The sequence below is a fragment of the Dreissena polymorpha genome, chromosome 11, assembly GCF_020536995.1.
Source record: "Dreissena polymorpha isolate Duluth1 chromosome 11, UMN_Dpol_1.0, whole genome shotgun sequence".
NCBI classification, from domain to species: Eukaryota; Metazoa; Mollusca; class Bivalvia; order Myida; family Dreissenidae; genus Dreissena; species Dreissena polymorpha.
Window position 1 is genome coordinate 32,884,857 of NC_068365.1, and position 26,408 is coordinate 32,911,264.

General features: G+C 34.1%; 2 protein-coding genes across 3 annotated transcripts in view; one reads left to right on the forward strand and one right to left on the reverse strand.

Annotated features, from left to right (window-relative positions):
- Positions 1–631: 631 nt before the first annotated feature.
- LOC127851657 (uncharacterized) lies at positions 632–24,712 on the reverse strand. Of its 2 annotated transcripts, XM_052385476.1 has the most exons (8): positions 24,612–24,712; positions 9,377–9,510; positions 6,380–7,362; positions 4,686–5,426; positions 2,932–3,009; positions 2,520–2,710; positions 2,272–2,325; positions 632–983 (listed from the first exon to the last, which is right to left on the reverse strand). In XM_052385476.1, exons 1-8 carry the CDS (start codon positions 24,669–24,671, stop codon positions 882–884), a joined length of 2,343 nt encoding a protein of 780 aa, XP_052241436.1. In that variant the 5' UTR covers positions 24,672–24,712; the 3' UTR covers positions 632–881. The 2 variants fall into 2 exon arrangements, with proteins under 2 accessions (XP_052241436.1, XP_052241437.1); XM_052385477.1 differs by lacking the exon at positions 9,377–9,510 and having other exon boundaries at positions 24,612–24,697.
- Positions 6,535–26,408, forward strand: part of LOC127851656 (uncharacterized) — a 47,095-nt gene continuing 27,221 nt past the window's right edge. Inside the window, exon 1 of the mRNA XM_052385475.1 lies at positions 6,535–6,673. The gene's annotated coding sequence lies outside the window, so the exon portion shown is untranslated. The remainder of the gene's footprint in view (positions 6,674–26,408) is intronic.

Consider the following 26,408-nt stretch of genomic DNA (forward strand, 5'->3'; position numbering starts at 1 on the left):
TTTGACTTTGATGGATGACCTTGACCTTTCACCACTCAAAATGTGCAGCTTTATGAGATACACATGCATGCCAAATATCGAGCTGCTTTCTTCAAAAAAGCAAAAGTTATGGCGAATGTTAAAGTTTTCGGACGGACGGACGAACAGTTCAACTGCTATATGCCACCCTACCGGGAGCATAAAAACATTGTGTGGTTGATAGTAGAGTTTGATGAGAACCACACTTGCTATTATGACCATCGGTTTGCTATGTCTAAATATGTGCTGTTCATACAGGTTATCCAACATTCAGCAGAAGTGACAATAAATAAGTTTGATCATTATGCAATAACAACTAATTCAGCTTTTCGATCTGCAATAAACAGGTCTTAACCATATATAACAGTGTTTAGATGATAATATATGATTTGTGAGTATAGTAAAACACACAGCGCATTTTTTTAAATTACACGAACATCGTTTTATAACTACAAACAAGTGTAATTTTGCTGATAAATGATATGGTAAATTGATTTCGTGTAAAAATATGATATTGCTCTTAAAACAATTAAATGCAATAATTGTTCAACGAGTGAAAAATAAGTGTGTTTTAAATTTTTTAAATATAATCAAAAGAACCAAAACAAATAAATTGATTTTCTTCATTTTAAGCAACACGAATTTTTATTTATCAAATGCGTAACGCAAATTGTATTTTACGTAACATTTACACAAAAATGGTACGACTTTTCTTCTTCACCAAACTTTTAAAGCATGCCTTCATTAACAGTATTCCACACAAAAAATGGAACAGTACGGACACTTTTCACTACGACACCATTTAAATGTTCGCGTGATTAATGATGCATTTTATTTGTGGCCGTTCATTTATTCGCGTAAAATTAAATATGTACGTTTCGCAAACGTTGAAAAGCTTCAGCTGTCTTATTAAAACTCTCCAAAGTTTTTGACTGCCGGGCCTTGTCACAAAGTTGTCTTGTGTCCTGAAATAAATAATTTGATGACAAAAATAGTAAATGCCCCAATTTGTGCTGAGTTTCTGTTCGGTTTTATTGTTTTGGATCAATTGTTAATTTCAACAATTAATCGTTGCATCACACAAACGTTTATTACATTTATGAAGTATTCTATTTTACAATTAATTCGATCCACTATTTTCAATAGAGTAAGATCCACTGTTATTTGAAATATTGCTATTTTAAATAAAAGTATTTACAGTTGTTACAATAAGTTATTTTTAAGTCATGGTTTATAACATGTTTAAACAAGAAACAGTCGGAGACGGGTGATGCTCCCCAAAGTTTTTTTTGGTCACAATATTGCACTATATATTCAGATAAAAGGAAACGTCTTGAGGGGCATAACTTTGGACAAAATAATACGATGGATGGTTTAGCAACTTTAAAATTTTAAAGGGCCATAACTCTCTAAATAAATCATCTAACCAGAACCCACAAATAACATGCGCATCTCATCAAGGTAGTTAAGCTTCCCATAAAGCTTCATTGAATTCCAGTCAGTAGTTGGGGAGAAATAGCCCGGACAAGAATTGCACTATATGTAGTTTTTAGAAAATTTTAAAGGGCCATAACTCTGTGAAAAATCATCCGACCAAAACCGGCTGATAATATGCACATCTCCTGTTAGTAGTGAAGCTTCCCATAAAGTTTCATTGAATTCCCATAATAAGTTGCTGAGAAAAAGCTCGGACAAGAATTGCACTATATGTACAATGGAAAATTTCTAAGGGCCATAACTCTGTGAAAAATCATCCGACAACAACCGGCTGATAATATGCACATCTCCTATTGGTAGTGAAGCTTCCCATAAAGATTCGTTGAATTCCGGTCATTAGTTGCTGAGAATTGCCCGGACAAGAATTGCAATATATGTACAATGGAAAATTTCAAAGAGCCATAACTCTGTGAAAAATCATCTGACCAGAACCCGCTGTTAATATGCACATCTCCTCTTGGTAGTAAAGCTTCCCTAAAGTTTCATTTAATTCCGGTCATTAGTTGCTGAGAAATAGCCCGGACAAAAATTGTCCACGGACGGACGGACGGACACACGAAGCGGCGACTATATGCTCCCCCCAAATTTTTTGTTGGGGGAGCATAAAAACCAAAAGGAAACAATATGATTAAGTATTTTTATGCCTGAGCAAACGAAAACACTAAAATTGTTACAGCATTTGAATAAGTAATGCCTTTTAAAAAACCTTTCAACCTAATAACAACGCTATTTGATAAAATGAAGAAATATAAATACCTTTAAAATATCCAAGACCTTTCTAACATGTTTTTTATCTCGAATAAGTGGACCCTGATGAAGAAAACAGAAAAAAAGATTTACCGAAGTCTTTCTTTTTTTGTTTCTCACAATAACAGGACAGGAAAGTTAATTTTTGTAACACATTAATCTTTATACAAATTTTGTAATTAGTATAAATAAGCTTACAATAACAATATATATACCAGTCATAGAACTTTTTTAAGTATGATATAGCAAGAACAAACCTGATTACATCTTGCCAAGGAATTGCTGACTGCGATTACAGCATTATGTATGCCTCGAATGGTTACTTCTTTAAGGTCTTCATCCCTTTTTGATGTCTGCGATAAAGCGATGTGATCTCCAAAAGCTGTTACCAAGTGCACATCTTTTCCATCTTTCAGCAACAGCTCATCAATTCGTGAATATAATTGACCTGGTATTAATCACGACATGAGAAGAATTATGTGAACACTATATTTCAATATGCCTTACAATATCAATTTACAATAATGTTTTATCAATAGAAAGACTCGCATTAAGCTATGTGAAGACTGACTACATACTCTTGGAACAATGGACTAGCGTTATATATTGTGCATTTTATATCATGAATCAACACTGTATAGCTGCTTGAACGATGGAATTATTGATTACCTGTTAGTTTTCCAGTGTTCTTTTTGTACAGCACTGTCATAACTGTCTCTGTATCACTTGAAACTCGATATTTAGAATCTACAACAGAAAGAACACATGATGCACAATAATAATACTCAAATATGGTATATAGTAACCAGCAGTCTTATACGTTCAAATACTCCGGCTAAAACAACATACTACGATTTACTTCTGACACTTTCTAAATATAAGAATTGAGGGAGGGTTTTCATTTTAGTATTTTTCTCTTGATGATTTACATGCAATAACGTACAATACGCAAAGGATATTTTGAGTGAAGTTAAGAAATGGGCGTATTTCTGTCTTAAAGCTTTGTTTTATTGTAAAAGCTTAAATTTATCGGAATACAGCATTTTGTCTCAATACGTTGTCCCTTAATTCAAACTCGTAATAGGACACTGAAACCAACATCCGCTTTTCTGGCAATACAACCATGCCGTCATACCTCTATAAACACACTCCTCACATTTCTAATTATTGTGATTATTTATCGGGGATCTATTGCTAACTGCAACTGGTTATAACTGCTTTTGTAACGGTCATTTAAGGTTTAATATGTTATCACTTAACAATTATTTATAATAGTTTAATGTTTTCTTTTGAACATAAAAGCATTAAGGTATCTGAAGATATGTCTTTTGATTGGTGAATGGATGCTTATGTGTAAGTGATACACGTTTTTCCATTCGTCAGTATGAATCTCATACTCTTGTATAATCACACGACCATGTTTGTAACAAAATAAGTTTATTTGGTTCCCAATTAAAATACTACACACAAACGCAATCAACAGGGATTCTTATTTATTTTTTATATCATACACATGTGACATTGTCTCGGCAGCTATCTTAGAGAAAGCAAACGACCTTTAGTATCAATCACTACTAGCATTATTTTTTTTAATAACATTAAATATAGTTGTGTCACTTTCTTTCCGAATACCCTTTCACCGCTTTGACAGCTTTTGCTTTTTTCAAAGGCAAAAAACCGAAGAAATGTATACATTATATTACACAAGAAGAAAGTGTTTTACACATCTACACTTCATGGTAATGCTATTTGTGATCTTTATATTGAAACGCTTTTCAAATATGCGATTTGTCTGCTAATTGATAACATTTCATGCGGGCAAATCGTCCGACCCACAGTATGACAGAATGACAGATTGACTCAATAAACCCCAATCGGAACTTAGTTTGAAAATTTAACCTATTTATTTATAGTCAGTCCACATGAGCAAATCTCTTTTTTGTCATATCAGTACTGTACCGTACCCGTTTTAAACTCAGGATGCATCGTACTTACTAGTATACTCTACAACGATATAATTAAAATTACTGCATAATATACTCGCATATGATGTATACTAACATTACTGATGTGGTATTATCTTCAATAGATTAAACTAGCGGCTATTCACAGAATTTGTACATGCATTCGCATCATAACATATTAAATTTTGAATGCTTATTGATCAGTTTCATCTTAATATTTGCGAGCTATATACATCCATCCCTAGATATTTATTAACTTTTCACCCATGCCTCAACAATTTTTCTAACAACAAAGAAAGTATCACTACTTGCACATACAGATGACTTAACCTAATGATACCTACATCGCAAAACTAAAAAAGTTCGAGAAAAACAAAAAATGTCTTTACGAACATGAAATCCACACCAAACAGTGGATTCACATATACATATTATATGTATATGTGTGATCTGACTAACCTGTTTTACATCGGTAGAGGTTTATTCTGTGTAAACTGTGTTCAGTACATTCGCTTGTCTTCAGAAACTCTTCATACTGGTCCTTGTTTATCAAGAAGTGCAATACATTAATCTCCTCCATAAACGCTGGAACGCTTAAGGTTGGCGACGTGCTTGATAATTTACCTCTACTTATCTCGTCCTCAGACATATCACAAGCTAAACACAGTTTTCCTGCAAGCACAAAGCCTTGATACGCAAATGATTTGTCTATTGTCATCTCAACTGTGACACTTTGTTCTGCTCGCCATCCACCAGAAAGAGGAACAACATACGAACTGACGTCGAAGTCTGGTTGTTCAGTCCCGCTTGAGCTAAGCGGTAGAACAGATAATCTTAACAACCATTCACGATTTAATGTCACAGAAGTAGCATTTCTTATCGTTACAGAGACAGTAACAGCATTCCCAGTGCTGCTGTTCTTGCAGTTTACATTTGTTAAATGAAAACCCATGTTAAGTTCATTGTCATCGTTTTCATTCATGGAAAACATATGTGCTGAAACATTTAACTGATGTAAAACATTAGTTCTTAACAAACGTTGACTGGTGATTCTCTTTGTTTTTAACGCTTCTTCGTCCATCTCTTTAATATAGTCTCCTATTGATTCACCTCTTAAACACCCCACGCCATTTTTGCTTTCGATTGTTATTTCTTGTATTTCACAATTTGACATCAAAAGATGCAAAACAGGTGGTGCGTCTGTAATCCGATAACAACAAATCAATAACAATAATGTTATCAAATTTATATGCATTTGGAACAACTAGAGCTGTAATTATCATGCATAAAATACTCTCAGCATACCGCTGTCAAAATACGTTAGTAATAGGAATGGCTCTTGTGCAATACCTTTCCGTGCGTTTAAATCTTTAAACATATGAAATCCATTTAAATTTGTTTCGAAAAGTAGTTTTACGATATGTCAGACAAAACAATAACTATAACACTCAAAAAGAGGTAATAACTCAACTATAGAAGCTAGACTGATTGATGGTTGTTGTTTACTGCACTACCATATGATGCCATTTATCTACCTTTTCAGATTAAAGTTGAGACATCTTTTAATTTTTTGAGAAACTTTCCGGACGAAATTATATACAAAGAAATGATTAATGGGAAATTACTCTTGAATACATATAATTATATATATATGGACGCAATAATAATGGCTTTTATGCACTAATTGCACTTTTAGGTCTATCTAAGCATTAAGTTTAAAGTTGATATCATGTTTAACATTAGTCAACACAGTTTCTGATTATCGGGTATTTTACAACGTTTCTTTCGTCTGTGTTTACTTTCCTGATTGCATTCTCTTATGTTTCACATACAAAAAATAAATATAATATTTTTAATTTTCTTTTATTGTAACACAGCAAGCTTCCTGTTTCTGGTGTATTTCATAACGGAAAGAATTTCAGACAGTGTCACAATGTTATTTATCTGACATAAACGTTAAATCACAGTTAACCATACTATTTATACAGGAATGGTTTAAGACAATAAGCAGGTAAGATTAACTCACCTCATACATACATACCGCAGTTTTAATTGTTAAATGTCTTTTTCATAAAATCAAAACAAAAAACTTTCATACAAAAATTAAGAATATTAATGTAAAAATTGCATCATATGTACTAACATAAACTAACCTGAAACAGTAAAAAATCCCTCTTTTACTTCCCTGATGATGTGTATAACATTTCTGTACTCCAAGACTTTAGTAATGTTAAGCGCAGGAACAATGGCCTTTTCTTCTCCATTCATGATGTTAAACGAATATTCCAGAAGATTGCGTCCAGTTGAAACATACACCTTGTCCGCCACACTACAAACAGCTTTGATCGGCCCATCAACCATAGACTTTGACATCACGGGCAGAGTGCTGGTATCATCTGGTGTGAACAGAAGGGCGCTTCCAGATCGATCAAGGACCAATAAACAAGGTGAGTGGTCCGAAGACTGCTGTCCATGTTCAGAAGTTGTTGTTAAATTACTATATTCAATAGGAAGCAAAAAGGGAACACCAAATGACATCTCACAAAACCCCACACAAGTGGAATTGGCTGTACGGGTATTGCTCAATATTGAATCTCCTACTTCAGCTCTTTCAAATTGATAAAGTGCGACGTAAGAGACATGTCCACTTGGTAAACATATTAGGAGAACTGGGCACCGTAAAAGCGCTATTTCACTTCCAAATAATTGCTGGAATAGCGTGTTATTAATGCATAACACACTTGAGGAGACACTGTTTGGTAGTTTCCTTGAATGTTCTGTTGTCACAATATACATTTGAATCGCCTGTTCGTCAATTCCAAATGATGAGTCGGTCTCCAAAGATGAATAACGTATTTTTCCAAAGACAATTGTTTTAAAGTTATTTTTTTTTACTAAACCATTTATCTCCTGATACAAAAACATTGTGACAATACCCTCTGTTTCTACCGCAATTATAATACTTCCTTCAAATACACAGACACAGTGACATTGCTGGTTTTGTTGTAGTATCATGTCAGAATCCTTTAAAATGTAGACTGTATCAGAAGCCAATTGCAGTGATATTTCTTCCTCTTCTCCATCAATTAAATCAGCGAAAATAGAGCGAGTAGATTGGTCAATGGTGTTGTTGATTCTAAACAAGGATATAAAACAAAACGTTCACATTAACACAAATCTGTTCAAAGGCGTCTTGTAAAGTCTGAATCCAGGTCCCAATATATCATTATATCCATATAAATACATGCTTCAGGAATTTGAAAATGTATACAGAGGTTCAGGAGAAATAATGCAGACTCAATCACAGACGCAAACATACATTTGTAGATACATCATTTATGTCAGTGAATCCTGACAAAAACAAGAGCACAGCCTTGCGGGTGCAGACCGCTCATCTATTTTCTTTTTAAAGGTGAAGGGACTCTCATTTTCAATCACAAAGGAGGGAGGGGTGGAGTGAAGAGGGGTGTATAGTGTGGGGTTGTGGACATTTATTACATTATTTCCAAAAAAGCGAAAAAAAAAAATATCGGGGTGGGTGGGGGGTGGGGGTGGAGGTGGGGGTGGGGGGATGGGGGGGAGATTTTTTGGGTGCGATGGTTGGACGGTATTTCAAACATAACCGTTTGGGGGGGTGGGGTATAGTGTGAGGGTGTGGTGGTAATTTGTGAGATGATCTTAAAAAAAAAAAAAAAAAAAAAAAAAAAAAAATTGGTGGGGGGGGTTGGGGTGGGGGTAGTGTGAGGGTGTGGTGGTCATTTGTGAGATGATCTTAAAAAAAGTCTATTGTGGTATGTCAGGTAAGAGTAGTTTTGTCAAAGTATCAATCAAATCTAATCATAAATAATGAAGTTATGGCAATTTTAGCAAAATTTAATAATTTGACCTTGAGAGTCAAGGTCATTCAAAGGTCAAGGTAAAATTCAACTTGCCAGGTACAGTAACCTCATGATAGCATAAAAGTATTTGAAGTTTGAAAGCAATAGCCTTGATACTTAAGAAGTAAAGTGGATCGAAACACAAAATTTAACCATATATTCAAAGTTACTAAGTTCAAAAAGGGCCATAATTCCGTAACAATGACAACCAGAGTTATGCAACTTGTCCTTTTACTGTACCCTTATGATAGTTTGTGAGTGTTCCAAGTATGAAAGCAATATCTATGATACTTTAAGGGTAAAGTGGACCAAAACACAAATCTTAACCAAATTTTCAATTTTCTAAGTATAAAGGGCCCATAATTCCGTCCAAATGCCAGTCAGAGTTACATCACTTTGCCTGAACGGTCCCCTTATGATAGTTAATAAGTGTTGCAAGTATGAAAGCAATAGCTTTGATACTGTAGGAATAAAGTGGACCTAAACACAAAACTTAACCAAATTTTCAATTTTCTAAGTATAAAAAGGGCACATAATTCTGTCAAAATGCCAGTCAGAGTTACATTACTTTGCCTGCACAGTCCCCTTATGATAGTTAGTAAATGTTGCAAGTATGAAAGCAATAGCTTTGATACTTAAGGAATAAAATGGACCTAAACACAAAACTTAACCAAAATTTTCAATTTTCTAAGAGTAAAAAGGGCATATAATTCTGTCAAAATGCACGCCAGAGTTATCTAACTTTGCCTGCCCAGTCCCCTCATGATAGTAAGTAAGTGTACCAAGTTTGAATGCAATAGCATTGATACTTTCTGAGAAAAGTGGACCTAAACGCAAAACTTAACCAAAATTTTCAATTTTCTAAGTATAAAAAGGGCACATAATTCTGAAAAATGCACACCAGAGTTATCTTACTTTGCCTGCCCAGTCCCCTCATGATAGTTAGTAAGTGTACCAAGTTTGAATGCAATAGCATTTATACTTTCTGAGAAAAGTGGACCTAAACGCAAAACTTAACCGGACGCTGACGCCAACGCCAACGCCGACGCCAAGGTGATGACAATAGCTCATAATTTTTTTTCAAAAAATAGATGAGCTAAAAATGAATATAATGCACGAGCAACTTAAAAATATGTTTAATTATGCATCCATACACCGCGTCAAAAATATAACAATATGCGTCTATTCAAAACATGATAGGTTAGATTTGTTTACAAAATCAGTTTCCATTGAAATCATTGAAAAATGTACACATTTAGAAACGAAACTTACGTCATAGTTGGCAATATAATTTCGCTATCACACTTGTACAGCTTTCCACATTGTGTAAGGCAATAGAGGTTCCATGAATGATCTTGTGCGACGTAACTGTAGCTTATTATGGCAGTCTCTGAGTACAATGTCAACTGTAAACATAAAGGATTTGCTACCCAAATGGAACGAATAATGTTTAATCTTTCATATTATAAAATAATACATAAAACGGTATAGAATATGCTTAGCAACATAATAATCTTAAATAACATGAAATAAATAATTACTGTAAATAAAAATGATCGGGAGCTGTTTAATAAAAACATATGTGTATAATGCATACAGTACTCTTACTAATATAACAAGACTATTGCCAAGCAATATAGTCCCCTACCGGCTCCACCATTGTCAGAAATTCCACCATAGTCGGATTTTGTTTGTTTGTTTTGTTGCCATAGCAACCAGAATTTTTGACGTAGGAACAAAATGAAATGACGTGGGTAATGTCCATATTGCCATCTATCCATGTTTAAAGTTTTATTAAAAAATATTAAGAACTTTTAAAGTAATCGCAGGATCCAGAAAACCACCATTTTTTAGCAGTATTTTTAGTCTATTTGTTGCCATAGCAACCAGAATTTATGACGTAGTAACACAATGAAATGACGTGCATAATGTCCATATTGCCATCTATCCATGTTTCAAATTTCATGAAAAAATATTAACAACTTTCAAAGTTATCGCAGTACCCAGAAAAGTGTGACTGACTGATAGACTGACAGAGCGAAAACCATAAGTCCCCACCGGTGAAACCGGTAGGGGATAATAACTAATTTTATGGCAGTTAAAAGGCACAAAAAATATCAGCAAGATGACATAACACTCTCAATGTGGGAGGCGGAAAACTACAACGGGCGAGGCATGGTATGGTATTACGCAAGGGGGGGGGTGATTAGAAGGTTAGAGTAAGGGTTTGGGTTAGGGGTCGGGTTAGGGTTTGGGTTAGCCTAAACCCAACCCTAAACCTAACCCGACCCCTAACCCTTACCCTAACCCTTTTTTGCGGTTATCACCCCTGACCATGCCTCGCCCGTTGTAGTTTTCCGCCTCCCTCTCAATGTATCACGATTTAAACAGAAAACAGTTTTGTCTTGTAACTTGAACAACTTGTTTACTGTTTTAATTTCGACAACAGTTCAATTGTCACAAAGAAAGCCCATCAATTAAGTCATTTTGAGATAGTGTTGGTAGATTTTCTACATAGTTATTTGAAACTTCACCCATTATGATTGAAGTTTTTTTTCCAAGCCATGTGTTGACCATTGATATTTAAGTGTGATATTGACCTTTCCTGGTACCGAACCACGCGCTTCTTCGCGCAATTTAGATAATCTCTTAAAAGCGCTTTGACATATTATCGATGGCTGAACAAGTTGTATTCCGGAAAAAAACTTTTTTTCTTCAAAATCTAATGATTCTATCTGCTGCCTATTTATAAAAAGTCATTGTTTCTAGAGGAAGATATGCTTTTGACAATTAGTGTTCAGGGTTGGTCAAAATGATAAACAAGAGGGCCATGATGGCCCTGAATCGCTTACCTGACTCATTAAAATCAGATGAAAACTGTGACCTCTATTGCCTACACAAGGTTTTTCTATGATTTGACCTTGTGACCTAGTTTCTGGCTCCAGATGATCCAAATACAATTTTCTTGTTCCATATATTTTCTAATGAAATGCTACATTGTTTACATTTATAAATAGCAAACTTGATGTCAAGGTCGTTCTTTGTGCAAATTTTTGTATCTCAAAACGGATTGACCTACTTGCTACTGCAAGTTAGGAAATCCGACCAATCAGAGCCATGTTTTTAAAATGCTGTCAGCCAATAAAAATTCCGCTTTTTAACAGCGTTAGGCGCGGCGTTGTCCAACTAATGTGTATTGCGACACACTGCAAAGTATCTTATATTATAAATGGTACAGCCCAGTATAATCGAGCTGACCATATGGCCGTTTTCGGCTTTTTATGTTGAGCAGTGTGCTTGGGCAATGTTTTTTTTATAATCCACCAGACGTAAGTTGTTAATCACAAAATATAGATTTCAGAAAACGAAAGTAATGTTTACAATTTCAGCATAAAATGTCAAGGTCGATCTATAAATATTAATATGCGTGGTTCAATGCTGGACACTTGCAGACAGGGAATATAGCCGTAATGCTCTAACATAAGACCCTGTCTGTTTGGAACCTCATGAGAATTGGGCTATGAAGAAGAGACGACCCCAGAGTGGCGTTAAGACAATATTAAAAAGGGATATTAGTAATAACCCTTACAAAACAACAGCTTGTCACAGTAGTGCAAAATCCCCGCCGAAATGTGTTTGCTTGTATGACAACATTTGTTTTAGAGAGTAGAATAATATTTGTAAAAACAAAAAAAGGGAGAGAATTCATTATGCTCCGGACAAAAATTAACTTTGAAATTAAATAAAGGGATATAATTCAAACACTAAGGTAGATAGAGTTATGGTTCCTAGTCACTGCACTTCTCCTACTTGCCATCTGTTTAAGTTTGAAGTTTCAAGTAAATCCCTTCAGTAGATTTAGAGTTATGCTCTGGACAAAAATTTAATTTAAAATTATATAAAAGGGGAGATAATTCAAAAGCTAAGGTAGATAGAGTTATGGTTCTTAGTCACTGCACTTTTCTTACTTGCCATCTGTTTATATTTTAAGTTTCAAGTAAATCCCTTCAGTAGATTTAGAGTTATTCTCCGGACAAAAATTAACTTTAAAATTATATAAAATGGGAGATAATTCAAAAACTTAGGTATATATAGTTATAGTTCTTGGTCACTGCACTTCTCCTAGTTGCCATATGTTTATATTTCAAGTTTTAAGTAAATCCCTTAACTAGGTTTAGAGTTATGCTCCGGAAAAAAACAACTTTTAATTATATAAAAGGGGAGATAATTCAAAAACTAAGGTAGATAGAGTTGTGGTTCTTGGTCACTGCACTTCTCCTAGTTGCCATCTGTTTATATTCTAAGTTTCAAGTAAATCCCTTTAGTAGATTTAGAGTTATACTCCGGACAAAAATTTACTTTAAAATCATATAAAAGGGGAGATAATTCAAAAACTAAGGTAGATAGAGTTGTGGTTCTTGGTCACTGCACTTCTCCTAGTTGCCATCTGTTTATATTTCAAATTTCAAGTGAATCCCTTCAGTATATTAAGAGTTATGCTCCACATAAAAATTTACTTTAAAGTTATATAAAAGGGGAGATAATTAAAAAAAGAAGGTAGACAGAGTTATGGTTCTTGGCCACTGCACTTCTCCTAGTTGCCATCTGTTTTTATTCTAAGTTTAAAGTAAATCCATTGAACAGATTTGGAGTTATGCTCCGGACAAAGTTTCAGCCGGACTGACAGACGGACAGACAGGACCAATTACTATATCCCCTCCAATTTTTTTTTTGGCGGAGATAATAAGGGTAATGTCTTACGTGTCGTCAAACGGTCACCTTCATAGGGCCACATAAAAATTATAAGTAAAACAATGAACTTTACAGTTAAAAATGAGACAGAACAGATAAATTTATACATAAAAGTAGATTATTTACATTATGTACAGTGCTAAATGCATTTATTTATATAAAATACAAGTTGCCACCCTGGAGAGTTAAAAAAAGGAGAGATTTGTAAGTGTAGGCTGGTGTCTTATCTTCAGCCTAGAAATGTGCACATTGAATCAATATGAAACCATGTGAATTTTCTTTTCAAAATTCTCATGATTGCATCTTCTGCCTAGATATAAAAATGTCCATTGATTCTAGATGAAGATATGCTTCTGACAATTAGTGTTCAGAGTTGATCTAAAATTCATTTTTTGAGCTGCACCCTTAACCCACAGCGGGTGGGGGAGGGGTAAGGAGGGCAGTGGAGGATAACCCAGATAACTTTGGAAAAAAACACTCCTGCCTGAAATATCAATCAAACAATTGGATCCAAGTAAATAAATGGCAACATGCATCCTTGTTAATTAAACCCAATTATCAAGTATAACTTCTATGTGCCCATACCCTGGTGTTGATACAGTGATAATGTGCTTTTAATCAATTCACAGATGCAGACAAAAATGAACTTAACTAATGCTCCGTCAGCTATAATAAATGAAGGCAGATAAAAATGTCACAGAAATTCCTTAAACTATGTTTTAATTGCACATGCCAACTGAAACAAACCATATATGTCCAAGTTACAGTACTCTTAGCATGAACATTTAACACTTCAATATCAACCAAATATAAATTTAATTAAAATAGTTTTTCTTGTAATTTTATTTAGTAACATGAGAGCAAAAGCAATATTTTCTTATCAAGATAGCAAATTTTGCTGAAGAATATTGTCTTTTATACTCACAGAAAATAAGAAAAAGGATATTGACTGTTTTTTTTGGGTTCCTGAACTAATCAGAACTCAAATGTGTGAACACCAATTTATGTTAACTTGATAACAAGCTGTGATCATACCGAGGGCACAAAAAAGCATTAATAAATCAAAGCGCTGAAGGCACTGTAGGTGTTCGCTGTTGTAAAATGTCGTCCTTGATTAGCTTGTGCGCATTGCACAGGCTAATCAGTATGCACAGGCTAATCTTATTTGACATGCATTAAGCCCCGTTTTCCCTGAAAGCAGCCAATATGTACAGATTTCAATGATAAACACCAGACTGGCCAATCTCGTTTTACAAGCTGTTAAACACTATTAGTCATATAAACCCTCTGCAGTGTACCAATACACAGCGGTTCATCACATTCACATTTATGTTGAGGCACGAACGACAACTCTGCTAGAAGAATGGCATTTGTCGTCTGCTGCAACAGGAAGTGGTTGTCTTTCCATACTGTACCTAAGGCTTCTAAGCACATACTGATTTGCAAAATATAGTCTGTAACATTAGTGTGAGCTAACTTTCACACAAAAAACAAAAACAATTGTGTATATTTATATTATCACCAAGCAACAGGAAAGTATTGCGTATTATACTTTTCAATTAATGTTATCTTGGTTAGGGGAAATTTTGTTAAATTTACTGAAAAAATTAAAAACATGATTTCTTTTCCATAATCATCTGTTCAACATATATTGGTTTTATCAGGGACCATATCCACACTTACTTAATTTGGTAATTGTTTAAATATACAAAGAAGTTAAAGTCTCTATAACACTCAAAATCAACAAAATTTCGTAAAGTATTTCGTAAAATAAAGTTAACACCTAAACAATCACTGTTCCTTATAGCAATAGCCACAATTTCAACGCTAGATGTGGTATGATTACATAGATTTTTGTAGATACAAAATGCACGTTTTTATTTATTTGTGACCACAACAAATTCCATGTTAATTTCCTACCAATATATCTATTGATATGACACACAAACACTAAAATGGTACCATGTTAAAACCATAATAAAAATGAGTATTTTGTATCCACAAACATCTATTTTACCAGACCATATCTGGCGTTGAAATTTCGACAATGGCCATAAGGAACAATGATATTTAATTGTTTAGCTTTATTTTACGAAATATTGTACGAAATTTTCGTTGATTTTAAGTAGTAATGTTACTTAAATTTTATGAACAATTTGAATTGTACAAGTTCAAATTTTCAATGAATACTTTGGTTTGGGAAATTAGATTGTAGAAATAATTTTTCTTATGAAAAAGTGGGTAAATATATGTATCAAAGCATTATTTGTAAATAAAAGAGATTAATCTTCAAAATTGTGTATTCATAAAAATGTTTTATAATGTTTTTATCATTTAATTAAATTTTTAATTTATGTTATCAATTTTTATTAAAATGTTTTTAATGAAAAATTATGCATTTTGACAACTTGTGTACACCAGTAAAGGCGAAAAACGTACTTAATGTACATATAATTGCAAGTTAATAATAATCACAATTATACAATTTAAAAATGATTTAATAGTAATAAATTATAATGATGATGTTCATTATCATCATTATTATTTATTATTGTTATGAGGTGAAAACACACTAAAGAAATTGCGCATTAGTAATTAATTACATTAAAATTAACAAGGGCTGTTTGTAAAACATGCATTCCCCCCATATGGGCTCTCTGTTGTAGTGACAGCCATTGTGTGAATATGTTTTTTGTCACTGTGACCTTGACCTTTGACCTAGTGACCTGAAAATCAATAGGGGTCATCTGCCAGTCATGATCAATGTACCTATGAAGTTTCATGATCCTAGCCATAAGCGTTCTTGAGTTATCATTCGGACACCATTTTACTATTTCAGGTCACCTTGACCGTGACCTTTGACCTAGTGACCTGAAAATCAATAGGGGTCATCTACAAGTCATGATCAATCTACCTATCAAGTTTCATGATCCTAGGAATAAGCCTTCTTCAGCTATCATCCGGAAACCATTTTACTATTTTGAGTCACCGTGAACTTGACCTTTGACCTAGTGACCTCAAAATCGATAGGGGTAATCTGCGAGTCATGATCAATGTACCTATGAAGTTTCATGATCCTAGGCAATATTTGGGATTGTTTGACCATTCTTAATTGTGTTTGGGTCGTATTGGGATGGTTTGACCGTACTTACTTATGATTAGGTCGTATTGGGATGGTTTGACCGTACTTACTTATGATTGGGTCGTATTGGGATGGTTTGACCGTACTTACTTGTGATTGGGTCGTATTGGGATGGTTTGACCGTACTTACTTGTGATTGGGTCGTATTGGGATGGTTTGACCGTACTATATTTTGGAATCAAAGCAACACTTCAAGTGATCTACTTTTCCATAAGTTGTGAGAAGAGCTGCCTTGACATGGGCAGCGTGAACTGAGTCAGGACCGACAGCAAATCCTCAATGGAGATAAAGCCATCCAGTTGGGTGTCAAAACTCATAAAAGCCTTTTTCAGGATCACATAATTCTCACGCATCTGAAAGTTATTGAGATATATCAATAACCTTGAGTGGAAAACCCTGGACAAAGTACATCCGGGGACCGACCGACAGACCAACCTGTGCAAAGCAATATACCCCCTCTTCTTCGAAGGGGGGCATAATAAAATAATTTAAAAAAAATAATGACCATGGTTATCATCATTATTATTTGTCATTATAATAAGGATATAAGGAACATAAAAGATAACATAATATTTTTGTAATTGCATATTTATTGTAATATTCATTAGGGAATATTCAACTTTTCTTTTAGTAAATACTCCAATAACATTATTTTTTTCAATCGAATTATGCACTCTTAATTTTGAAGCAGTTAAATCATTCAATTATAAACATTAGCACTCAATTAGATGGAATATCACAATGCACTCAGAGGGCGATACTAATTTTACCCTGATTATTTAAAGAAGACCATATTACAAATGTATCACTGTCAGTCATCTGATTTGAACCATCCATTTTAATTGCATTTAAGCTAAAGATATGTTCTATGTTTCAAATGCTGACAATTGCAAACAATTGTGTTAAAACCAAAAATAATGGTTTGAAACTGTAAAACTAACAAATTAATTGCAATTAAATGCTTAACTGTGGAAGACTCAAACTGTGACCTTACTGATATATATCTCCAATAAAACTAAAACATGGAGAAATGTCTATAAACAGATGCCCTGAATTCCCTCGAAGTAAATCCTCAGTACATGTATGTTCTTGCTTTGTTAAAATAATAACTTCAAAAATTTCACTGTAGGGTATACATGTGTATACATCACAACATAAAGTGACTTGTTAAGAAACCCATTTTTATTATAAGACAAGAGCTCCCCATAACGGGTGCCAACGTTCGGCTGCGAGTGCATTTTTTAATAAATGAAAGCTTGTCAGATTTTTTTATTTTTTATTATTTTTTTAGAGGTCACAGTGACCTTGCCCTTTGACCTAGTGACCCCAAAAAGGGTGTGGCATGTAGAACTCATCAAGGTGCATCTTAATATGAAGTTTCAAAGTTGTAGGTGGAAGCACTTTGATTAAAGAGCAAATGTAAAGGTTTTAGCACGACACCTGCGGACGGCGAGCAGGCTATGACAATACCTTGGGTTTTCTCTGAAAACAGCCGAGCTAAAAAATCAGAAGGATACGAGGTCTTGTAACTTTTTTGAATTTTATAGGATCTTACCAGCTTTCACAATACCTTGTTCTTTTAGGCAAATACAAAATTTTATGCTCCCTCAAAAATTTTGGGGGAGCATATAGTCGCCGCTTCATCTGTCTGTGTCCTTCAGTCCGTGCACAATTTTTTTCCGGGGCAATTAATGACCGGAATTCAATTAAACTTTATGGGAAGCCTCATTACCAAGAGGAGATGTGCATATAATCTGCCGGTTCTGGTCGCATGATTTTACACAGAGTTATGGCCCTTTGAAATTTTCCATTAACTGTTCATATATAGTGCAATTCTTGTTCCGGCTATTTCTCAGCAACTAATGACCTGAATTCCATGAAACTTTATGGGAAGCTTCACTACCAAGAGGAGATGTGCATATTACCAGCGGGTTCTAGTCAGATGATTTTTCACAGAGTTATGATCCTTTGAAATTTTCCATTAACAGTACATATATAGTGCAATTCTTGTCTGGGCGATTTCTCAGCAACTAATGACCTGAATTCAATAAAACTTTATGGGAAGCTTCACTACCAAAAGGAGATGTGCATATTATCAGCCAGTTATGGTCCGATGATTTTTCACTGACTTATGGCCCTTTGAAACTTTCCATTAACTGTTCATATAGTGCAATTCTTGTCCGGGCGATTTCTCAGCAACTTTTGACTGGAATTCAATGAAAATTTAAGGGAAGCTTCACTACCAAGAAAAGATGTGCATATTATCAGCCGGTTCTGGTCGGATGATTTTTCACAGAGTTATAGCCCTTTGAAATTTTCAATTGTACATATAGTGCAAATCTTGTCTGAGCTATTTCTCAGCAACTTATTTCGGGAATTCAATGAAACTTTATGGGAAGCTTCACTACCAAGAGGAGATGTGCATATTATCAGCCGTTTATGGTCGGATGATTTTTCACAGAGTTATGGCCCTTTTCTATAAACTGTACATATAGTGCAATTTATGTCCGGGCTATTTCTCCCCAACTACTCCCCAACTACTCACTGGAATTCAATGAAGCTTTATGAGAAGCTTAACTACCTTGAGGAGATGCGCATGTTATTTGTTGGTTCTGGTAAGATGATTTATTAAGAGAGTTATGGCCCTTTGAAATTTTTAAGTTGCTAAAAAATCCATCGTATTATTTTGTCCAAAGTTATGCCCCTCAAGACGTTTCCTTTTCTCTGAATATATAGTGCAATATTGTGACAAAAAAACACTTTGGGGAGCATCACCCGTCTCCGATGGTTTCTTGTTTACATCACCCTCATTATAACAATGAAATTTGTTAACCAATGTTAATAGTAACCAAATTGAGATACTTTTGTAATCATTTGTTAAAAATATACTAGTTAATAAGGCATTACATGTTTATGACAACCGTTGTATGAAAAACATTTTTCTTCACAATTACAATCACAAAAGAACTACAATGTTAAAAGTCTGAAAACTGGTTCATATTATGTGATTCTATCAACCAAACCAAAACTTTCATTTTCATTCTATTCTAGAATGTATTTATTATAACATTTTATCAATATTTGCCAAATGAGAGTCAATTAAAACAAAACAGTTGATATATCTACCAGGTATACAGTTTTGTAACAAAACTAATTTTGTTCACATTAATTTTAACCAGACACATGGCCTGCCAGTTTTGGAAATAATATCGAACCTTAGCAGTTTTATCAAAAATATAAGAGGTCCAACATCTTTTTCACAAGTCAGTGGTTTTTTTTTCGACCAAAGTTTGGGCCAGTATATGGCCAAATTCTCAATGGAAAAAGTGCATGTTTTCCCAAAAGGGACCTAAATATTCCCAAATGAAGGTATATTATTTTTTTAGATCTTAACATTTAGTTCATCTCACATCCAGCTCTAAAAGTTGAACTTTAGTAAATATAATATTGAAAACACTTTCCAATCCAAAAAAATGAAAAAAACAACTGTACAACACTGCAAGCTTTCAAAGTCATTAAAAAACACAGATTTAAATAGAATGTAAACATAATGTTTAAACAAGCCATTAACACTAAGCAAGTGTTTAAAATGTATTGATTCGTGTACTAATAATCACTTTTTGATATTGGTAAAATAAAAAATAGTTTGCAGTGCACACATAATTTTCAAAGATAATTTGAATAATATTAATAATGAGGTGTGTAAAATGGACTACTTGAAAGGGATCTTTTCACCGTTTGGTAAATTGACAAAATTGAAAAAAGTTGTTTCAGATTCGCAAATTTTCGTTTTAGTTATGATATTTGTGAGGAAACAGTATTACTGAACATTTACCATAGTCCAATATAGCCATTATATGTATCTTTTGAAGATTTGAAAACCTAAAAATTATAAAGCGTTGCAACGCAAACGATTGAATAATTTGGAGAGTTCTGTTGTTGTCGTTTAAATTTACGAAACTACGAAGATTGCTTATATAAGGTATAAAATACTTAAACTGTGTATACCCGGCAGAATAGCCGAGAGGGCTAATGCGTTTTTACTTAAGACTTACTCCAGGACTGCGGGGGTCACTGGTTCGAGCCCTGGTACCGGCTACTTCTTTTTCTTTTTTTAAATTTTATTCTTGATTTTTTACTGGAGCTTTTAAGATCCAATGTTTACATTTTTTAATAATTATATAAAGCATTTAATGACAAACTTCAAAATATGCCAATCTGTGAAAAGGCCCATTGAAAGGCATATTTTTCTAACAAAAAAACATAATTATTTAAGACTGATCATAACATGTTTGTGAGAAAATATATTTTATGAAATATTTAAAATATCAAAATAAGATCTTATAAATGAAATGGCAATTTGCTGTTGTAACTGAGACAATATTCTATTTAGTTGCAATAATTCATCTCTCAGCTTTATAACTTTAAGGGTTGCTGAAAGTTGCAATGCACCATCTTTTTTCCAAAGGTGCAAAATTTTATCAAGAAGGCAAGGATACTGAAACTTCAAAAACGTATAAGTTTCAACGTTAACCTTTCTTAACCACAAACCTGTGCAAATGGTACAATTAAAGCACAAAAATGACAAAATAATTGCTTTTTATTTACTTTGTTTTTCTTTCGTACTCTGTTTCCACCATATAAAATACTGTTAAATTGTTGCTATAGGTTAGGGTTGCAGCACACCAATCTTTTTTCATGATTTGTTATGTAGCCTAGGTCAATAGCCATGCCAAACATTTTACATTGTTCAGAACTTCAACATAAAAATGTCAACAAGATTAGTGTGTTCAAATATTGTTGTGGTTTTTTAGTGTGCATGCATACAAGATCTCTCAATAAACAAAGATTCATGTCAATGGGAGTTCCTGTCGATTCTCGCTGAAACCGAGATTTCAGTCAAGTGAGATAGTTACGCACATTATCTTATCATTATAATCTTATCTATATATTTGCAAGCATGTGGTTGCACAGGAATACCAGTAAAAACTCTGAATCAACAATGGGGACAAGGTCTCCTTTAAAAAATGAAGAGAACACGTTTGCGCCTCTATCACAGATGTGTATTTAAATAGTGTTTTGTCTTGCTAATATTATTTATCTGTAATAAGTGAAGAGGACATCAATATATTTGTTTTGTGTTTCACAGATTTATCTTAAATTCATACATTATTTGGAACATTTTTTGGAACATTGAATAAAGGAATTTATTAGTTTAAGAAAAATAGAGATCATGATCAGAACAGTTAAACATAAATTCATCAATTTTATTTTAGCCTGTAGTTTAAATATTAATTTTTAAATGAAACTTGAATAAAACACATAAGTAAAATTCCAGTTTACAACGATTTTTTTTTGCCCAAAAATAAGCGCCGTGAAGTCTTCATGTTGGGAATTTGGTGTATTTATGTTTTTTCTCCCAAATACTTTAAAATTGATACATGTAACTAAGTGTTGTCAAGTTGTCAATATTATACTAACTTAGGTTAAAGCTATTGAGCTGCATAAGCAAACTAACTTAATGTTGCATTTTACTTATAAAAAAAATAAAAAAATTAAACCTTCATTTAGGATTTTTTTTGGACAGCAATTGGGAAATTTGAAGTTTTTCCTAATTTGGAAAGTGCCGCTTTCTGGTACTTTATAAAGCAGGGAAAAAACTCTTTGATTTGAAGAAAAGACAGATATAAACTTTCTAAAAAAAAGTGTGCCAATGCCTAAAATCTTTCAAAGTTCCTCTACTGAGTATTTTCTTAACTACTTTAATAAGTTAAAATTGCTAGTTTTATTTCAGTTTTTATTAAAACCCTTAATTGACATTCAAACATAAAAAGCTAATATCCCCTTTTGCCTCAAACTTTTTATTTTTAAATACCTTTTAGTACTTTGATGCTACAATAAATATAAAAACTATTTTTTAATTTTCACAAGTCATGTTTTCATTTTTTATGTGCGAAGTAATGATATGTTACTTATTGGAATTAAGCGGGTGGACACTCTGCTGTAGCGCATGATAACTCCATATAACAGAGCGAGAACAGTAAGTGCCCGATTGATGTGATTTAGATCTAGTATTTGTCGAGCCAATTCCCGATACTTTCTATTGGTACAAAGGGATGTTCCTAATCTTTGTATATTGAAAGTACTTGAAGGCAAAGGATAATATCTGTAGGTTGCAATTCATATAAATTTAATGTTTTTGTAGTTTATTAATTGCTTTCTACAATTTGTCACAAACCACGTCTGTTTAGGGATGCACACTAGTGTTTTTCCCAGGAGGGCAAAAAGGCATGGCGCATTACTTTCAAAAAGGGCATTTTAGCGCGCAGTTTAGGCAAAAAAGGGCAAAAACGTTCCGTGAATACCTGAATTAGGGACAAACATGTAATCGCATCAGAGGCAGTTGTGGAAAAAATATAAACAAGCACATTTTATGGTAATAGATGTATTTAACTTACTATGATTTATATTAATATATTTACCTTGCAATGTACATTTAAGTTCCATGCTTTTTCAATAAACTGTACAGCACGACAAACATAATAAAGCAATATATGCATATGAATCTGATTATACACAGATCCACTAACATATAAATGAAACCATGTTTGTCTTATCCCGTTTTCTAACAATAATTTTGACAGATGTTTAAATTAATATTGCGAGTAAATTGATTGCTAACAATATGCAAACACTCGTTTCCGTGACATACATCCACCGAGTAGATTACAAATAAATAAATAATGTTGTTGCTATCTGAAACATTTTTACGCATCGTTGATTATCACAAACATTTCATTAATTCCTTCTTAATGTATAATCTCCATCATTAATTCGATCGTTTACGACGTTATTTGCCATTTTTGCCGAGTCAAAATTTAATTCTGTATGGTCCGCCATGTTGATAAAATGTCAAATGATGTAAGCGACAGGTGCGCATAGCAACGTTAAATCATATACGCGATTCGCATTTTGTTAAATTAGTATACGTCTCAGTAATTAATTCAATAATTAGATCTAATTATCTTAAAGACCAAAACGATAAAGAATAAATTTGTTTGTGATTTTAAATGTAATTATGCGTAGAAATATATGTTTTGATATAACTGAATAATGCATGCAATGCACAATTACCACGAGAATAACATCGAGTTTTTCATCAAAAGTCTCCGAAGTAATGATTTTATCGTGCAAGAGTACACATTGCCGCCCGGCGCTTGGTATAAGTTAACATAGCCTTCGGCATTATCGATTGATACTGACACGGGGTTATTCACGCATGACTAATTCACAGCTTTGGAGCAGTCAGTAAGATCTACCTATAAATCGAGCACTTTAATAGATTAAATCTGCTCAAATCGATTAGACGTTAACGTCTCTCGAGTAAATTAAGCAAAGTCAGAGCGTCACAGACAATCAAGGAAGCTGAATTTTGCGGACCAAGTTAGATCGTAAGGCAATAAAGATGTTATCGATAAGGGCGCATGGCGAAATTTGCCTTTGAAAAAAAGGGCGCGTGGCGAAATTTGCCTTTGAAAAGGGTAGAGTGGCGATCCGGGAGAGCGGCGTGGCTTTTTGCCACGCTAAAATGGCCTGGGAAAAACACTACACACTAATCAGCTGCTGAGAACTGCAATCGTGCTAACAAGGGATGAATATGGATGCCGATAGCAGTCACAGCATAAATTGTCAAAGGCTCTGGGAGTCTGTCTTTATTGAGTAATTTAGAGGCCTAATTTGGATGCAAACAAAATCCCTCCATTAACATGGTTTAACATCAGGAGCTGATAGCTATGCATGTTCGATAGAACATTAGGATATTCTGTCAAGTGGTTAAGTAGCAGAAATAATTCGCGTTCAGAATAAATCTGAACGCTAAAACTCCGGTCTGTAAAAACCATAACGAAAAATGAATACAATGCTATTATATCAATATGCTTAAAATTGCAAAATAACATAACCAACACATAAAGTTTTAGTTAAGAAGTCCATTTTTACCTCAAATAGCGTCGAATTGAAGTTAAAAGGCATAATTTGTTTCAGTTAAACTTCTGCTTAAATCACAATACAATCAGTGACCTCGCGTCATGTTATAAAATATTTAAATATCAACCAATCAGAAGAAGGCATTACAGTGCAATAGGCTGCGTTATCGATTCAAATCTACCTGAGGTATACAGCGGGCACAGCGATTGGAATGGAAAATGTGAGTAGTGTGTTGATTTAAATTGGTTAGGCGTGCAAAATTTAAAGATTCATTACATAATTCTTACAGAACATTATTGAGAAATGAAATATCTACACAGGTATGTAAATATTATTGCAATCCGTTGATATTAACTGTCTGATATCGGGGCTTGAATGTTGCGCACCAAATTCCTTGCGCATCAATATAGACAAAGAAGGAAAACTTTCGCTATTAAAAAGATAGAGTGGACTATTGACGCCAAGAGTCTGCCAAAGCAAAAATCATCAAAAGACTCTATGGCGGCAATTTATATTGACTAGTGGTAAAGTGCTGTTTTATTGAAAGGAAGCACTTTATGTTGGCTATCCCAAAAGTCCGGATTATGCTTTTTCGCCTATATTTTTGATTAGCAATAATTTACAAACCTTTCTCCCTTTGTCACATACTATGATCTTATTAGAGGGAATATCAGCAATCACAAACATCTTCCGGTATTTTCTCAGCGATAGTGTGTTCAAGCAACTAAAAATAAACATTTGAAAATAAGGGAGGTAATTGAGATTTCCATGTTTAAGGTTACACAGCACTAAATGACAAACCAATGTTCTCATCTGGTATCTAGAATTGTGGGGGTTGTGCCTTTTGTTAGCTCACCTGATTGCTTTTGTGACCGGTCTTTGTCCGTCGTCCGTCCGTCCGTCCGTCCGTTAACATTTGTTCGTAAATACTCTAGAGGCCACATTTATCTCCGATCTTCATGAAACTTGGTCAGAAGCTTCGTCCCAATGACATCTCGGTCAAGTTCGAAACTGGGTCGTGCTGGGTCAAAAACTATGTCACTAGAAAAAAAACAAAAAAAAAACTTGTAAACACTGTAGAAGTCACAGTTCATACCCAATCTTCATGTTACTTTGTCAAATTGTTTGTCTTAATGATATGTTGGTTGAGTTCAAAAGTGGTTCCGGTCCGTTGAAAAACATGGCCGCCAGTGGGCGGGGCAGTTTTCCTTTTTTGACTATAGAGAAACATTGTAAACACTCTGGAAGTCACAACTTTTTCCCAATCATCATGAAAGTTGGTCAAATCATTGGTTATATTGATTTATCGGACGAGTTCGAAAATGGTCCAGATCGGTGAAAAAACATGGCCGCCAGTGGGTGGGGCTTTTTTTTCTCTATATCTATGTAGTTAAAACATAAACACTCTAGAAGTAACATTTTTGGCCCAATTTTCATGAAATTTGGCAGAACTTTTGTTTCCTAGATAAGTGAGTTAAGTTTGAAAATGGTTCCGGTCCGTTGAAAAACGTTGTTGCCAGGGGGACGGGGCAGTTTTCCTTATATTTATATAGTAAAAAGGCTTTAAAACAATCATGAATTAAGGTCATGTAACATGCGAGAGAGACAACTCTTCTAAATATTGCATTTAAGTTTACAGTAGTTACTCCCCTTTGATTATTAATGTTTTCATAATAATACAGTGTTTATGTTGTGTGTATCATTTATGTGTTAATTGTTATTCGAGGTTGGATGTTTTTTAGCTCACCTGATTTCTCAGGTGATCTTTTGTAACCGGTCTTTGTCCGTCGTCCGTCCGTCCGTCGTCCGTCCGCCCCTCCACATTTGTTTGTAAACACTCTAGAGGCCACATTTATTGTCCGATCTTCGTGAAACTTGGTCAGAAGATTTGTCCCAATCATATCTCGATCGAATTCGAAACTGGAACATGCTGGGTCAAATTTAGGTCACTAGGTAAAATAAAAAGAAAAAGCTTGTAAACACTGTAGAAGTCACATTTAATGTCCAATCTTCATGGTACTTTGTTTTATTGTCTGTCTTATTGATTTGTTGGTTGAGTTCAAAAGTGGTTCCGGTCCGTTGAAAAACATGGCCGCCAGTGGGCGGGGCAGTTTTCCTTATATGGCTATAGAGAAACCTTGTAAACACTCTAGAAGTCACAATTTTGGCCCAATCTTTATGAAAGATAATCAAAACATTGGTTTTATTGATATGTCGGACGAGTTCGAAAATGGTCTAGATCGGTGAAAAAACATGGCCGCCAGCGGGCGGTGCATTTTTCTCTATAGGTTTATAGTGAAAACATGTGAACACTCTAGAAGTCACATTTTTTGCCCAATTGTCATGAAATTTGGTAAAAAACATTTGTTTCCTTGATACGAGAGTTTAGTTGGAAAATGGTGGTCGGTCAGTTGAATAACATTG

What these genes read in the sequence shown, in the direction of transcription:
- LOC127851657 (XM_052385476.1), bottom strand. Translation starts at nt 24,671, where the DNA reads ATGTTTGTGATTGCTGATATTCCCTCTAATAAGATCATAGTATGTGAC. An exon ending in ATTATATTGCCAACTATGAC is followed by an intron (nt 7,363 to 9,376) that starts GTAAGTTTCGTT and finishes ATCCTTGTTTAG; the next exon opens with AATCAACAACACCATTGACC. An exon ending in GAACACTGGAAAACTAACAG is followed by an intron (nt 2,711 to 2,931) that starts GTAATCAATAAT and finishes GATTAATACCAG; the next exon opens with GTCAATTATATTCACGAATT.